At 45.1% G+C, this 17,359-nt stretch overlaps 1 protein-coding gene across 1 annotated transcript in view; it reads left to right on the top strand.

Annotated features, from left to right (window-relative positions):
- The window catches only part of pik3cb (phosphatidylinositol-4,5-bisphosphate 3-kinase, catalytic subunit beta), a 279,273-nt gene that overhangs the window by 144,014 nt on the left and 117,900 nt on the right, over nucleotides 1-17,359 (top strand). Inside the window, exons 2-4 of the mRNA XM_055646420.1 lie at nucleotides 1,671-1,857; nucleotides 6,362-6,590; nucleotides 9,538-9,761. Coding sequence (XP_055502395.1) covers nucleotides 1,702-1,857; nucleotides 6,362-6,590; nucleotides 9,538-9,761 — 609 coding nt within the window. The 5' untranslated portion in view covers nucleotides 1,671-1,701. The remainder of the gene's footprint in view (nucleotides 1-1,670; nucleotides 1,858-6,361; nucleotides 6,591-9,537; nucleotides 9,762-17,359) is intronic.

Genomic DNA, 17,359 nt, shown 5'->3' with positions numbered 1-17,359 from the left:
ATAATAATAATAATAATAATAATAATAATTTTATTTATAGAGCACTTTAAAAACAAACATAGCTGCAACAAAGTGCTGTACATCACTTATCATTGACAAAAAAGTTAATACACACCAAAAATAACAATCAAAAGAAATAGTAGGAAAAGACATGTAAAATAAAGAAACATCAAAAACACCACAAACAGAAGCAAAGCCTCAGGCATGGTCAAAAGCCAGGGAGTACAAATGTGTTTTAACACTGGATTTGAAGATGGACAGAGAAGGGGCCTGTCTGATGTGCAACGGCAGGGTGTTCCAGAGTGCCGGAGCAGCAACAGAGAAGGCTCTATCCCCTCTGAGCCTCCGACTAGACCTCGGTACCTCCAGGAGCAGCTGACCAGCTGACCTGAGGGACCGGGCAGGAGCGTATGGGTGGAGCAGCTCAGAAAGGTAAGGCGGGGCGAGCCCTTTCAGAGATTTAAAAACAAATAACAGTAACTTAAAATGAACTCTTACTCATTACACACTTCCTCGGGTTAGTCCCTCGGCAATGCCAGTGCTGTGCCCCAATGGCAATCCCATCAACATTGGACAATAATGTGACACCGTGTCAGCACCTAATGTAACACCAGTCTGACACCGTATCAGCACCTAATGTAGCACCAGTCTGAGCAGCAACACAAACCTTTGGTGAAACTTGTTGTGCTTTCGGATACTTCACGAGAGGACGAAAATATGTGGAGGAGCTTTGTAAAAATATTTATCATTAGTTCATGAGTTATAGGAGCAGAATTACCCCATGCACTCGCCCTAACCCCTCCACTATATGTATAAAATAAAATAAAATTGCCCCATTAATTCCCTACACTTTCTTCAAGCTGTCCTCTAAAGTGTGAAATGTTTCCCCTTCTCCAGTCTGAAGAAGGGTCTTGACCCAGAATGTCATCTCCAGAGGATGTTGCCTGACTTGACGAGTTACTCCAGCACTTTGTGTCCTTTTATAAGTTGCATTCATGAAAGGCTAGCAGCAGCCATTTAAACCAATCGCAATGGAATCCTGTTCAAGAAGGAACTGCAGATGCTGGAAAATCGAAGGTATACAAAATTGCTGGAGAACCTCAGCGGGTGCAGCAGCATCTATGGAGCGAAGGAAATAGGCGACGTTTCAGGCCGAAACCCTTCTTCAGACTGATGGGGGGGGGGGGGGGGGGGGGGGGGGGGGGGGGGGGGGGGGGGGGGGGGGGGAGGAAGGGGAGGAGGAGGGAGGGGAGACAGCCCAAGGGCGGGCGGATAGGAGGGTGGGAGGAGACAGCTAGAGGGTTAAGGAAGGGGAGACAGTAAGGGCTAGCAAAATTGGGAAAATTCAATGTTAATGCCATCCGGATGCAAGGTCGCCAGGCGGATGACACGCAAATTCGTGAAGCGTTCCATATTTTTTTAATGCATTTTGTTGTCTCTGTACTGTACACTGACAATGACAATTAAAATTGAATCTGAATATGAATATGAATATGAGCAATAGAATCTTGATGATTGCAAATGTGTTTGTTTCTATCTATCTGGGGGTTTTTTTTAGGTGTGCGTTTGTTTGTGTTTCTCCTCCATCTCTATCACTGCTCCTTCACTCTCACTCTCTCATTTCAACAAAAAAACCTCCTTTAATTGAAATCTGCTTTGTTCCCTCACAGGGCCATGATGTTATTGTAGCGTTTGCCTTTCATGATGCCTCCTGCTATAACAGACATCTTGGATATCTGGGCAGTTGACTCCCAGATCTCAGTGGATAACAGCATCACTGTCGACTTCTTGCTGCCAACCGGGATCTATATTCAGTTGGAAATCCCCCGGGAGGCCACCATTGAATATATCAAATTGGTAAGTGAGTGTTTTAAGAAGGAACTGCAGATGCTGGGAAATCGAAGGTACACAAAAATGCTGGAGAAACTCAGCGGGTGCAGCAGCATCTATGGAGCGAAGGAAATAGGCAACGTTTCGGGACGAAACCCTTCCGGGTTTCGGCCCGAAACGTTGCCTATTTCCTTCCGGGTTTCGTCCCGAAACGTTGCCTATTTCCTTCGCTCCATAGATGCTGCTGCACCCGCTGAGTTTCTCCAGCATTTTTGTGTACCTTTGGTAAGTGAGCTTGATGTTTTGATATTGATTGATTATAATATTGATTTCTCTAACTTCAGGTAGCCCTGACATTTCCTCTGTCTCTATCCCTCCCCCATCCAAGTCGCACTAACCTCTCGTTTTCACCCAACAAATGGTTACCAATGGCCTGTTTCCTTCATCATCATTACTTTTTTTGCATGTCTTTGATTCATTGTTCTTTATCTCTCTACATCACCGTCTACGCCCCTCGTTTAAACCAGCATCTGCAGTTCCTTCCTGCACTTGATGTTTTGTGTTGTGCTTTTCAAAATCTCTTCACTGGTTGAAGTGGCGAGGGAAAGTTGTAAGATTAATTCGCTAGACTTTCCCCTCCTGTGGAAGACGCCTTTTGTTTGTAAGTTTGATAAGGTGTTATTTACAAAGGTACAGGAGCCTGAACACTGCAACAACCAGGTTCAGGAATAGCTTCTTCCCCTCAGCCATCAGGCTATTAAACCTGGCTCGGACAAAACTCTGATTATTAATAACCACTTTCTGTTATTTGCACTTTACCAGTTTATTTATTCATGTGTGTGTATATATTTATATCATGGTATATGGACACATTTATCTGTCTTGTGGTAAATGCCTACTATTTTTTTTTCTGTGTGCATAAGCAAAGCAAGAATGGCATTGTCCTATACAGGGACACATGACAATAAACTCACTTGAACTTGAAAATAAAAAGGCAGCCTTCTTTACCTCTTCCTTACTCTGATTGCCCCATGTGAAAGCTGTAGAATAGGATCAGTGCAAAGTAGCATGCCGCAATCTAAATGTTCTCTTCCAGTTGTAGAATAGGCAACAGCTCTGCCCAAGGCCACAAGAACTTACAGAGAGTTGTAGATGTAGCCCAGTTCATCTCGTCTCTTGCGCCTCCCTCTTGCGTCTCTTAACACTCTCTTCCCCCCCTCCCCCCCCCCACCCCCCCTCCCCCCCCCCCTCCCTCCCACCGCCCCCTCCCCCCCCCCCCCCCCTCCCCCCGCCCCCCTCCCCCCCACCTCCCCCCCCCCCCCCCTCCCCCCCCCCTCCCCCTCCCCCTCCCCCATCCCCCTCTCCACCCCCCCCCCCCCCCCCCCCCCCCCCCCCCCTCTTTCTCCCCCCCCCCCCACTCCACCTCCCCCCTCTCCCATCCCCCTCCCCCCCCCCCCCCCCCTCCCCCCCCCCCCTCCCCCTCCCCTCTCCCCCCCCCCCCTCCCCCCCCCCTCCCCCCCCCTCCCCCTCCCCCTCCCCCTCCCCCCCTCCCCCGTCTCCCCCTCCCCCTCTTTCCTTCCCCCGTTCCCCCTCCCCTCTTTCTCCCGTCTCCCCCTCCCCTCCCCCTCCCCCTCCCCCCTCCCCCTCCCCTCTTTCTCCCCGTCTCCCCCTCCTCCCCCTCCCCTCTTTCTCCCGTCTCCCCCCCCCCCACCAGCCACTTCCCATCCACCCATCTATGGGAAAGCAACCAATAAAATTAAGACAATTTACATCATGGCCATTCTCTGTATTTCCCTCTCCTGCTGGACAATAACAAAAACTCGAATGTGCGCTCCACCAGATTGTGGAGCAACATCTTCCCTGCTGTTATCACATTGTTTTATAATAGACAAAAATGCTGGAGAAACTCAGCGGGTGCAGCAGCATCTATGGAGCGAAGGAAATAGGCAACGTTACGGGCCGAAACCCTTCATCAGTTTGACAGTCTGCCAGTCAGTCTGAAGAAGGGTTTCTGCCCGAAACGTTGCCTATTTCCGTCGCTCCATAGATGCTGCTGCACCCGCTGAGTTTCACCAGCATTTTTGTCTACCTTCGATTTTCCAGCATCTGCAGTTCCTTCTTAAGCAGATTATTTTATGATCGTATCATGAGCTAAGGGTATTGGCCTGATCTCACAACTTGCTTTTATCTGCATTTTTCCCTGTAATTTTAATGCCACGTTGCTACAACACTATATTCTACTCTCTGGTATTATTTCTCTTTGCATTACCTATTGTACCTGCGTATGGCTTGATCAAACTCCTATGTAGCATGATTTGACTAGACATAGAAACATAGAAACATAGAAATTAGGTGCAGGAGTAGGCCATTCGGCCCTTCGAGCCTGCACTGCCATTCAATATGATCATGGCTGATCATCCAACTCAGTATCCCGTACCTGCCTTCTCTCCATACCCCCTGATCCCCTTAGCCACAAGGGCCACATCTAACTTCCTCTTAAATATAGTCCATGAACTGGCCTCGACTACCCTCTGCGGCAGAGAGTTCCAGAGATTTACCACTCTCTGTGTGAAAAAAGTTCTTATCATCTCGGTTTTAAAGGATTTTCCCCTTATCCTTAAGCTGTGACCCCTTGTCCTGGACTTCCCCAACATCGGGAGCAATCTTCCTGCATCTAGCCTGTCCAACCCCTTAAGAATTTTGTAAGTTTCTATAAGATCCCCTCTCAATCTCCTAAATTCTAGAGAGTATAAACCAAGTGTATCCAGTCTTTCTTCATAAGACAGTCCTGACATCCCAGGAATCAGTCTGGTGAACCGTCTCTGCACTCCCTCTATGGCAATAATGTCCTTCCTCAGACTAGACAACATAGAATGCAGAACAGTACAGCACAAGAACCAGCCCTTGGCCCACAAGATGAAGGTTCTAGTGGTGAAGGGTATTATATTTGCATGGCCACAGGAAGAGTTAACAGATGGAAATATTATAATGATTGCATTTATAATTTTTAGATTGGCTGGCTGTGGTATGTCTCAACTAATTACAAACTGCTCTTTTTGATTTGGGCAAGGAAATGTAACATAATGATAAAGATAAGACACAAAATGCTGGAATAAGTCAGCAGGTCAGGCAGCATCTCTGGAGAAAATGAATAGACTAGGTTTCGTGTTGGGGAGCAGCGTTGAACGTAATGCAAAGACCATTAATTACGGAATACATAAATCTCCATTCCCCGTGTCCATATATGCCACTATTATGTGTGTGTGTGTGCCATCAGCAACATCCTCAGCAACACGCTCCAAGCACCCGCCATCCTCTGTGTAAAAACAAAAACATACCCCACACGTCTTCTTTAAACTTAGATGGCGTGCCCACAGCGTATCTTGGTACACGTGGCACTAATAAAACATTACCAAGACAAATCACATTCTTGGATGTGACTACTTGCAGTGTTGTGCTCTGCTGCCTTTGATTGGTAAGTCACGGACCTTTTTTCATCTTGTTCCAAGTTCCCTTTCTTTGTCCCTGGCACAGACTCTGAGAAAGAGAAAGGTCGTCCCAACAACTGGAAATGTTCCACTAGTGGTACACGCATTGGCTCAAAGCACGAAAACACTTTGGCTATCCTTTGGCCCACATGCTGCTTTTAGTGGCCGTGTGCTAGCACTATGCTACACGCTAGGGACAATTTACAGAAGCTAATTAACCTATGAACCTATGTGTCTTTGGAGTGTGGGAGGAAACCAGAGCACCCGGAGAAAACCGACGCGGTCACGGGGAGAACGTAAAAACTCCATACAGGTAGCGCCCGTAATAGAAACATAGAAATTAGGTGCAGGAGTAGGCCATTCGGCACTTCGAGCCTGCACCGCCATTCAATATGATCATGGCTGATCATCCAACTCAGTATCCCGTACCTGCCTTCTCTCCATACCCTCTGATCCCCTTGGCCACAAGGGCCACATCTAACTCCCTCTTAAATATAGCCAATGAACTGGCCTCAACTACCCTCTGTGGCAGAGAGTTCCAGAGATTCACCACTCTCTGTGTGAAAAAAGTTCTCCTCATCTCGGTTTTAAAGGATTTCCCCCTTATCCTTAAGCTGTGACCCCTTGTCCTGGATTTCCCCAACATCGGGAGCAATCTTCCTGCACCTAGCCTGTCCAACCCCTTAAGAATTTTGTAAGTTTCTATAAGATCCCCTCTCAATCTTCTAAATTCTAGAGAGTATAAACCAAGTCTATCCAGTCTTTCTTCATAAGACAGTCCTGACATCCCAGGAATCAGTCTGGTGAACCTTCTCTGCACTCCCTCTATGGCAATAATGTCAGGCTCGAACCCGGGTCTCTGGCACTGTGAGGCAGCAACTCTACCGCTGTGCCACCGTACCGCCCTACAAAGAGTACGTTTTAGTTACTGTCTCATTCACCCCCTCCGACAGCTCGTTCCATGTACCCACCACCCGTTATGTAAACAAATGTTTTACCGGGCAGGTTCCTATTTAATCTTTCTCCCCCCCTTCGCCTTGCAGCAATTATGGAGGCAAGCGCAGGGTTACCCACTGTACAGTGTCCTTGGAGAATCAGACTCCTACATGTTCCAATGTGTGAACCAGTATGCGGTGCATGAGGAGCTGGAGGACGAGTCTCGCCGTCTCTGTGATGTCCGACCTTTCCTCCCTGTTCTGAAGCTTGTGGCTAGGAATTGTAATCGGTCCGAAAAACTACTTGACTCAAAAATCGGCGTTCTCATTGGGAAAGGTAAGGTCACTGTTTCACAATGTTATTCTTCCTAAACAGCATTTTGTCTTAATGTACATAGTGCTGATGCCAGCTATATATTTTATGTGATCTGATCTGTCCCATTTGCTTTGATACTCTAGACTAAGGCAGGTTTCAGTTTATGCAGATGAATTATTTGATTGAATTTATCTGCCTCGTGCATTATAATAGTTACTCAGAACATATCCATTATATACTTTAAGGATGGTAGAATTCAATTAATTCTCTGCTCTATCAATGTGCATTAGTTTGACCTATCAGCTTTCCAAGGCAACAACAAAACCTTGGGTGATTTAAGTCAGGTCTTTGCATCTTTCACACAAAGTCAACCTTCAACTTTTTCATAGAAACATAGAAAATTGGTGCAGGAGTAGGCCATTCGCCCTTCAAGCCTGCACCCGCCATTCAATATGATCATGGCTTATCATCCAACTCAGTATCCTGTACCTGCCTTCTCTCCATACCCCCTGATCCCTTTAGCCACAAGGGCGGGCCACATCTAACTCCCTCTTAAATATAGCCAATGAACTGTGGCCTCAACTACTTTCTGTGGCAGAGAATTCCACAGATTCACCACTCTCTGTGTGAATTTTTTTTTCTCATCTCGGTACTAAAAAACTTCCCCCTTATCCTTAAACTGTGACCCCTTGTTCTGGACTTCCCCAACATCGGGAACAATCTTCCTGGATCTAGCCTGTCCAACCCCTAAAGAATTATCTATAAGATCCCCCCTCAATCTTCTAAATTCTAGCGGGTACAAGCCGAGTCTATCCAGTCTTTCTTCATATGATGGGTCAGATAGTGCTTTTTTATTTTGTGTGATGATGCATGTGAGGATGGCTCACATAGTTTACTTTCCTGCTCTTGCCACCAAACACAGGTGGACTGAGGTACATTAGTTTTGTTTTGTTTAGTCGGATAATCACTGTATTCCACAGTATCATGAAAGTCATTTGACACAATCAGCTTGCTACCTAATTATGGACATGAGGTTGGAGGCACTGGGATGGATGGGGATGAAGGTTGGATGAGATCTTTAATGTATCAAACATCCCTTGACTTGCTTGAGTCATAGAGTCTTACGGCATGGAAACAGGCACTTCGGCCCAACTTGCCCACACCGGCCAACATGTCCCATCCCCACTAGTCCCACCTGCCTGCGTTTGGCCAAATCTCCCAAAACCTGTCCTATCCATGTACTTGTTTATATGTTGCAATGGTACCTGCCTCACGACCACCTCCAGCAGCTTATTCCGTACACCCACCACCCTTTGTGAGCAAAAGTTAGCCCTCAGGTTCCTAATAAATCTTTCTCCCCTCACCTTAAACGTATGCCCTCTAGTTCTTGATTCCCCTACTTTGGGCAAGAGATTCTGTGCACTTATCCTTTCATGAGACGATAATTTTTACAGCCTGAAGCCAAGAGACAGATTTTGTGGCTGGAGTTGACAGTTCTGCAGAGGTGAATACGAACGGTGCCTGGATTAGATACCAATTGTACACCCAACTCAAACGTCCTTTCCTGCATGGAAACGGGCTGTTTCGGCCTACCGAGTACATGCCGATCATTGATCATATGTTCACGCTAATTCTATGTTATCCTACTATCACATCTAATCCCTAAACACGAGGGGCAATTTACCGAGGCCAATTAACCTGTAAAACCACAAGTCTCAAGTCAAGTCAAGTTTATTCGTCACATACCATATAACCATATAACCATATAACAATTACAGCATGGAAACAGGCCATCTCAGCCCTACAAGTCCGTGCCGAACAACTTTTTTCCCTTAGTCCCACCTGCCTGCACTCATACCATAACCCTCCATTCTCTTCTCATCCATATGCCTATCCAATTTATTTTTAAATGATACCAACGAACCTGCCTCCACCACTTCCACTGGAAGCTCATTCCACACCGCTACCACTCTCTGAGTAAAGAAGTTCCCCCTTATGTTACCCCTAAACTTCTGTCCCTTAATTCTGAAGTCATGTCCTCTTGTTTGAATCTTCCCTATTCTCAAAGGGAAAAGCTTGTCCACATCAACTCTGTCTATCCCTCTCATCATTTTAAAGACGTCTATCAAGTCCCCCCCTTAACCTTCTGCGCTCCAGAGAATAAAGACCTAACTTATTCAACCTTTCTCTGTAACTTAGTTGTTGAAATCCAGGCAACATTCTAGTAAAAACGAGATGTGCAGTGAAATGAAAAGTGGCAATGCTCGCGGACTTTGTGCAAAAAACAAACTACGAACAGAATGGAACAGAATCACATATTCTTTTACATATTACATATTGTGGGAGGAAGGAAAAAGGAAAAAAACAGCAATTTTAAAAAAAAAGCAGTCGAATGGTTCAGTAGAGTTAGTCCCTGGTGAGTTAGGAGTTTACAATCCGAATGGCCTCTGGGAAGAAACTCCTTCTCAACCTCTCCGTTCTCACCGCATGGCAACGGAGGCGTTTGCCTGACCGTAGCAGCTGGAACAGTCCGTTGCTGGGTTGGAAGGGGTCTCCCATGATCTTATTGGCTCTGGAGTTGCACCTTCTGAGATGTATAGTTCCTGCAGGGGGGCGAGTGAAGTTCCCATGGATCGTTCGGCCCGAACGCACTACTCTCTACAGATCCTTCTTGTCCTGGGCAGAGCAATTCCCAAACCAAATTGTGTTATTTCCGGACAAGATGCTTTCCACAGCCGCTGAGTAGAAGCGGGTCTTTGGGTTGTGGGGGGAAACCAGAGGACCCAGAGAAAACCCATGTGATCCCAGTGTACGTGCAAACTTACTGAGTACCCATTTTACCTCTTGATAGTGTGGGTGTTTGAATTTGAGAGCAAATTATTGATTATTGAGGACAAGGGCTAAGGGTATTACACCGAGCTGTTCCAATCGGGTGACATGTTTGCGTTGTGTTTGCCACGCAATGTAGGTCTTCATGAATTTGATGCACTGACGGACCCCGAGGTGAAAGAATTTCGCAGCAAGTTGCGCAAGATTAACGAGGAGAACATGTTGAAGCGTCAGGGACAATCCTGGATGGACTGGTTGCAGCACAACTTTCCACCTGAAATTGTAGCAACCACTTCGAACAGTGCTGATGACAAACTGCACAAGGAACAGTTCCTTGTGGTGATTCGATTTGACAATTGTCAGGTAAGTTACATTAAAAAGCGTAAATCCCAGGAGTGGATACTGAGTGCACATGGACTTAGAGTGCTATAATAGTGATGGAAAAAGCCAAACTGCAAAACAAACTTGTTATTCTCAAAGAGATGGTTAATTTCCCATCTGACCAGTGTGCATACATCCCTCTTTTCTCTCAGATATAGTCCTTTGAGGCTGAAGCTAAGTTGCCTTCACTCCAGTTTAGACATTACTTTAGACTTTAGAGACACGGTGAGGAAATAGGCCCTTCACCCCAACGAGTCTGCACCGACCAGCCATCACCCTGTACACCAACACTTGTATTGCGTACAGTTTTGGTCTCCAAATCTGAGGAAGGACATTATTGCCATAGAGGGAGTGCAGAGAAGGTTCACCAGACTGATTCCTGGGATGTCAGGACTGTCTTATGAAGAAAGACCGGATAGACTTGGTTTATACTCTCTAGAATTTAGAAGATTGAGAGGGGATCTTATAGAAACTTACAAAATTCTTAAGGGGTTGGACAGGCTAGATGCAGGAAGATTGTTCCCGATGTTGGGGAAGTCCAGGACCAGGGGTCACAGCTTAAGGATAAGGGGGAAATCCTTTAAAACCGAGATGAGAAGAACGTTTTTCACACTAAGAGTGGTGAATCTCTGGAACTCTCTGCCACAGAGGGTAGTCGAGGCCAGTTCATTGGCTATATTTAAGATGGAGTTAGATGTGGCCCTTGTGGCTAAGGGGATCAGAGGGTATGGAGAGAAGGCAGGTACGGGATACTGAGTTGGATGATCAGCCATGATCATATTGAATGGCGGTGCAGGCTCGAAAGGCCGAATGGCCTACTCCTGCACCTAATTTCTATGTTTCTATCCTACACACCAGGGACAATTTTACCAAAGCCAATTAACCGACAAATCTCTACACTTTTGGAGTGTGGGAGGAAACCGGTGCAACCGTAGCACCCGGAGAAAACGTAGATTGTCACAGGGAGAACGTACAAACTCCGTAGAGACAGCACCCACAGTCAGGATAGAACCGGAGTCTCTGGCGCTGTAAGGCAGCAACTCTACCGCTGCGCCACCGTGCCGCACAGTTCTATGTATTCTGATGAAATCTGTGCAGGGTTGACAGACGATACCAGCGATGAGAGATGAGGACCTGATTGAGACAGGCAGATGTTTGGTTTGTATGGCTGTCTATTTCTCTTGCCCTCTTTGCTTGACAGTATAGATCCTTAAATTTGAGAGCCGTCTACTTGCTTCCAAGTGCTTCCAGCGCATACACTTGAGGTTCCTAAGCGTTTCTTCCCACTTCAAGAAGTTTAGAGATTCCTAGGAGTCAGTGAGGATGTTGAATTTTCTTAAAGATGTGGAAACAATGAACTGCAGATGCTGGTTTACAAGAGAAAACACAAAGTAAATGTAGCATTTCCGGAGAATGTGGGTAGATGACGTTTTGAGTCGGGGCACTCCCTCAGTCTGAATAATGGGCGATGGCAGGAGAATGGGGTTAGGAGGGAGAGATAGGTCAACCATGTTTGAATGGCAAAGTTGACCTGATGGACCACATGCGCTAATTCTGCACCTTTCACATATGACACGACACATGACCTGAAACGTTAACTATCCATGTTCCCAGACACGTTGCCTGGGGAACCCGTTGAGTTACTCCAGCACTTTTTTGTATTTTTTTCAGGTGGTTTAGAAGGCACCCTTGAATCTTCTCCTCTATTTGCCTTATGATTTCCTCATATTAGTGAAATAAAGTATCTATTTCCAGAGCCTAGAGCGGGCATGCAAACAACGGCCTACTCATTGGAGCCAACTGAGTGTCATTAGGGCCTCAGTGTTGTGGATGTTGGCACAGGAGACAGCGCTGACATTGCTTTGCTTATCCTGCCAATGGATTTGTAGATTGTTGGCAGCTCCAATGCTGGTGGCATCTCTCCAGAGCCTCGGGGCTACCTGTCCACATCTTAGAGGATGTGGAAAGTCAGGAATCGCTGCTACCAACTATCCTATGAATTTAGAGGAAGGGTTTGAAAATACCAACACAAAATTGCTCTATATAGCAGAACATATTATGAATTAGAAATGGCAAATTAGTAAACTGGTTGAGAAGCATATTCTACTGTGTTTGGCTTTGTGCTGAGCGTATATTTACTCTTTCCAACACATTTTACACCAGACTTCCTTTTTAGAGTGTATTCAGGTGTCTCGTGATACCAGTGCTACCCAGAGTAAAGATAGCAAATAGCCAGACACCAGGAGATGGAATCAAGAACCACACTGTGGAAAGTGGCTGTTTCTATAGAATGCAATCATCACAAGGCTCTTGAGATGATTGTGGAGAGTTTGCTGAACTGTATTAGATATTTTTGAATGGAAGATTTGATTCACTTTTAAAAAAAATAAATTCATAGGAAATAAATCAATTAATTCAGGATTAGTTAGCTTTTTTGATCAGTGTCAATTGGCCAACAATAATTAATTTGACTTTGTGAACCCTTAGTAGTACAACAATGAAATAGTGCTATTGGGAGGTTGGAACTTGCTACCTGAGCTGGATGCAACATCTCGCACTTACCTCTACGTGGTGATGTGCTTGTATCCAGAACCAGGGGCCACAGTTTAAGAATAAGGAGTAAGCCATTTAGAATGGAGACGAGGAAACACTTTTTCTCACAGAGAGTGGTGAGTCTGTGGAATTCTCTGCCTCAGAGGGCGGTGGAGGCAGGTTCTCTGGATGCTTTCAAGAGAGAGCTAGATAGGGCTCTTAAAAATAGTGGAGTCAGGGGATATGGGGAGAAGGCAGGAACGGGGTACTGATTGGGGATGATCAACCATGATTGAATGGCGGTGCTGGCTCGAAGGGCCAAATGGCCCACTCCTGCACATATTGTCTATTGTCTACTATCCCCTGGACCTATCAGCAAAACGCAAAGTGCTGGAAGAACTCAGCAGGTCAGGCAGCATCTGTGGAGGGAATGGAAAGGCAACATTTTGGGTTGGGGTTCTTCTTCAGACATTGTAGGTGAAAAAAAGCTAGAAAAATCACTTGGAGCCCATTAGTTTATAATAACACCAAAATAGATTTTTTAAAAAATGTATGTAAGTTTCATCAAAATTCATCAAAATCCGTTTTCTCAGCATTTTTTACGGTTTTGGAGTTAATACATTCTTTGGCGGAGTTGTTTTTCGTGTCGGGCAGTAAGTCAAAATCAATATGTCTGTTATAGACCTGGCTAGTACTGCTCACTTGCTGAAATATATTTCTTCATGGAAAAGAGTTCTTGTATTCGAACAGTCTTGGGAGTTGTTCGGACAAAATACTACATTATTGTATGTTAAAAAAGTAAGCTCAGGTATATAAAAACTTGAGAGGAACTGGGGCAAGGCTTGGCAATTTTTGTACACCTCTATAAGATCTCCCCTCATCCTCCTGCACTCCATGGAATAGAGACCCAGCCTACTTCACCTCTCCCTATAGCTCACACCCTCTAGTCCTGGCAACATCCTTGTAAATCTTTTCTGAACCCTTTCAAGCTTGACAATATCTTTCCTATAACATTGTGCCCAGAACTGAACACAATATTCTAAATGCGGTCTCATCAGCGCCTGATACAACTGCAACATGACCTCCCAACTTCTTTGCTCAATTTTTTTTGTTTTTTAATTTAAAAAGAGACTTTATTGGAGAAATAAATATATCCAATACATGATCCTTACAAAACTCCATCCGACATTCTCGGAGGCTATACATACATACAATACAGTTTCCCCAAATCACAATTTTACCCCCACCCTTGCCTCTCATGTGGCTCACTGGAGTGGAATCCCTTCCCCTATTTTGAGGGGTGTCTCCACCACACTCCGCCCCCCCCCATGTCCAGCAGCGGAAGGACCCTAGACTGTGGTCCTCCCCCCACCAAGCCTTGGCTTTGGCTGCACCGAGCTTCAGCGAGTCCCTCAGCACGTACTCCTGCAGTCTGCAGCGGGCCAGTCGGAAACATTCCCCGACGGACCTCTCGCTCCGCTGGGTGGTGAGCAACGCTCGGGCAGACCATCTTTCACCGAGCTGATGACCTTCCAGCAGCCCTCGATGTTGGTCTCTGAATGTGTCCCTGGGAACAGTCTGTAAATCACAGAGTCCTCTGTGACGGAGCTGTTCGGAATAAACCGTGACAGGGACCCCCTCCAGACTCTCTTTGTGAATCCACACTCTGCAAAGAGGTGGGCAAACGTCTCCTCTCCATAGTAGCCGTCCCGAGGGCAGCGTGCTCTGGCACTGATGGAACCTCAACAACCTCAATACTCTGACTGATGAAGGCCAAAGTGCCAAAAGCCTTTTAGACCACCTTATCTACCTATTCTGTTGACTTTGTGCCCACTTTTGATCGTGGGTGAGGAGTTCGGGGAACGGAGTTGCTATAACCAAGGTCATTTTTTCATCATAATTTAAGTTGACATTTAAAAAAAGTAATCGGTATCTGTTTTCAATGGTAATTTTGTTTTGGATGGTGTGACTGTTTTAAGTGAATTCAGCTTGTTCAAAGATCAAAGTAAACTTTATTGTCAATTCAATTATACAACAGTCGTTACACAGAGGATTGAAATTACGTTTCCCCATACTCCAAATGTGCAAGTAATATTAAAAACACAGACAAACAACATACCAATAAAAATAGACAATAGACATTACATTATTTAAAATATTAAAATATTCACAGTGTGCCAAAATGTAGCAAAAACTTTGAGGTATTTTAAAAAGGGTGCAACAATGAAAGGTGCATCGGGAGGCTGGCATTAGACGTGATCTCCTGTTCCGAGAATTAGCTTCACACAATGAGACTGCAATCTGATTCCTTCCTGTACAATGATGACCATTGTACACCTGCGGCTTTGAGTAATAAGTCAAATTCTTGGCTTCGACACTGACCTACTTTAGCTTGGATCCTTTGCTGTAAACAAGGTATATTTTCAAATGAACACAGGGCAGATTTTTTTCTATCCATCGGAGTAGCTTAAGCATAGTTTTTCCTTCCTACTTAGACAACTTAATAAGCATAGAGAGTTCACCCCTGCAGCCATTAGATTTTATAATTCGGACCGCTAGGCTGTAGGGGGATGCATTTTTGCATTTTTTTTATCGTTAATTGTTAATAGAAACATAGAAACATAGAAATTAGGTGCAGGAGTAGGCCATTCGGCCCTTCGAGCCTGCACCGCCATTCAATATGATCATGGCTGATCATCCAACTCAGTATCCCGTACCTGCCTTCTCTCCATATCCCCTGATCCCCTTAGCCACAAGGGCCACATCTAACCCCCTCTTAAATATAGCCAATGAACTGGCCTCAACTACCCTCTGTGGCAGAGAGTTCCAGAGATTCACCACTCTCTGTGTGAAAAAAGTTCTTCTCATCTCGGTTTTAAAGGATTTCCCCTTTATCCTTAAGCTGTGACCCTTTGTCCTGGACTTCCCTAACATCGGGAACAATCTTCCTGCATCTAGCCTGTCCAACCCCTTAAGAATTTTGTAAGTTTCTATAAGATCCCCTCTCAATCTTCTAAATTCTAGAGAGTATAAACCAAGTCTATCCAGTCTTTCTTCATAAGACAGTCCTTACATCCCAGGAATCAGTCTGGTGAACCGTCTCTGCACTCCCTCTATGGCAATAATGTCCTTCCTCAGATTTTGGAGACCAAAACTGTACGCAATACTCCAGGTGTGGTCTCACCAAGACCCTGTACAACTGCAGTAGAACCTCTCTGCTCCTATACTCAAATCCTTTTGCAATGAAAGCTAACATACCATTCGCTTTCTTTACTGCCTGCTGCACCTGCATGCCTACCTTCAATGACTGGTGTACCATGACACCCAGGTCTCGCTGCATCTCCCCCTTTCCCAATCGGCCACCATTTAGATAATAGTCTGCTTTCCTGTTTTTGCCACCAAAATGGATAACCTCACATTTATCCACATTATACTGCATCTGCCAAACATTTGCCCACTCACCCAGCCTATCCAAGTCACCCTGCAGTCTCCTAGCATCCTCCTCACAGCTAACACTGCCCCCCAGCTTCGTGTCATCCGCAAACTTGGAGATATTGCCTTCAATTCCCTCATCCAGATCATTAATATATATTGTAAATAGCTGAGGTCCCAGTACTGAGCCTTGCGGTACCCCACTAGTCACTGCCTGCCATTGTGAAAAGGACCCGTTTACTCCTACTCTTTGCTTCCTGTTTGCCAGCCAGTTCTCTATCCACATCAATACTGAACCCCCAATGCCTTGTGCTTTAAGTTTGTATACTAATCTCTTATGTGGGACCTTGTCGAAAGCCTTCTGGAAGTCCAGATACACCACATCCACTGGTTCTCCCCTATCAATGCTACTAGTTACATCCTCGAAAAATTCTATAAGATTCGTCAGACATGATATACCTTTCGTAAATCCATGCTGACTTTGTCCAATGATTTCACCACTTTCCAAATGTGCTGCTATCCCATCTTTAATAACTGACTCTAGCAGTTTCCCCACTACCGATGTTAGACTAACTGGCCTGTAATTCCCCATTTTCTCTCTCCCTCCCTTCTTAAAAAGTGGGGTTACGTTTGCTACCCGCCAATCTTCAGGAACTACTCCAGAATCTAAAGAGTTTTGAAAGATTATTACTAATGCATCCACTATTTCTGGAGCTACTTCCTTAAGTACTCTGGGATGCAGCCTATCTGGCCCTGGGGATTTATCGGCCTTTAATCCATTCAGTTTACCCAACACCACTTCCCGGCTAACCTGGATTTCACTCAATTCCTCCAACTCCTTTGACCCGCGGTCCCCTGCTATTTCCGGCAAATTATGTATGTCTTCCTTAGTGAAGACGGAACCAAAGTAGTTATTCAATTGGTCCGCCATATCCTTGTTCCCCATGATCAACTCACCTGTTTCTGACTGCAAGGGACCTACATTTGTTTTAACTAATCTCTTTCTTTTCACATATCTATAAAAACTTTTGCAGTCAGTTTTTATGTTCCTTGCCAGTTTTCTTTCATAATCTATTTTTCCTTTCCTAATTAAGCCCTTTGTCCTCCTCTGCTGGTCTTTGAATTTCTCCCAGTCCTCCGGTATGCTGCCTTTTCTGGCTAATTTGTACGCATCATCCTTCGCTTTGATACTATCCCTGATTTCCCTTGTTATCCATGGATGTACTACCTTCCCTGATTTATTCTTTTGCCAAACTGGGATGAACAATTTTTGTAGTTCATCCATGCAGTCTTTAAATGTCTTCCATTGCATATCCACCGTCAACCCTTTTAGAATTAATTGCCAGTCAATCTTGGCCAATTCACGTCTCATACCCTCAAAGTTACCTTTCTTTAAGTTCAAAACCATTGTTTCTGAATTAACAATGTCACTCTCCATCCTAATGAAGAACTCAACCATATTATGGTCACTCTTGCCCAAGGGGGCACGTACAACAAGATTGCTAACTAACCCTTCCTCATTACTCAATACCCAGTCTAAAATAGCCTGCTCTCTCGTTGGTTCCTCTACATGTTGATTTAGATAACTATCCCGCATACATTCCAAGAAATCCTCT

The sequence above is a fragment of the Leucoraja erinacea genome, chromosome 14 (assembly GCF_028641065.1).
Source record: "Leucoraja erinacea ecotype New England chromosome 14, Leri_hhj_1, whole genome shotgun sequence".
NCBI classification, from domain to species: Eukaryota; Metazoa; Chordata; class Chondrichthyes; order Rajiformes; family Rajidae; genus Leucoraja; species Leucoraja erinaceus.
Note: the sequence above shows the minus strand (reverse complement) of the source record. Positions and strands in the feature narration are given on the sequence as shown.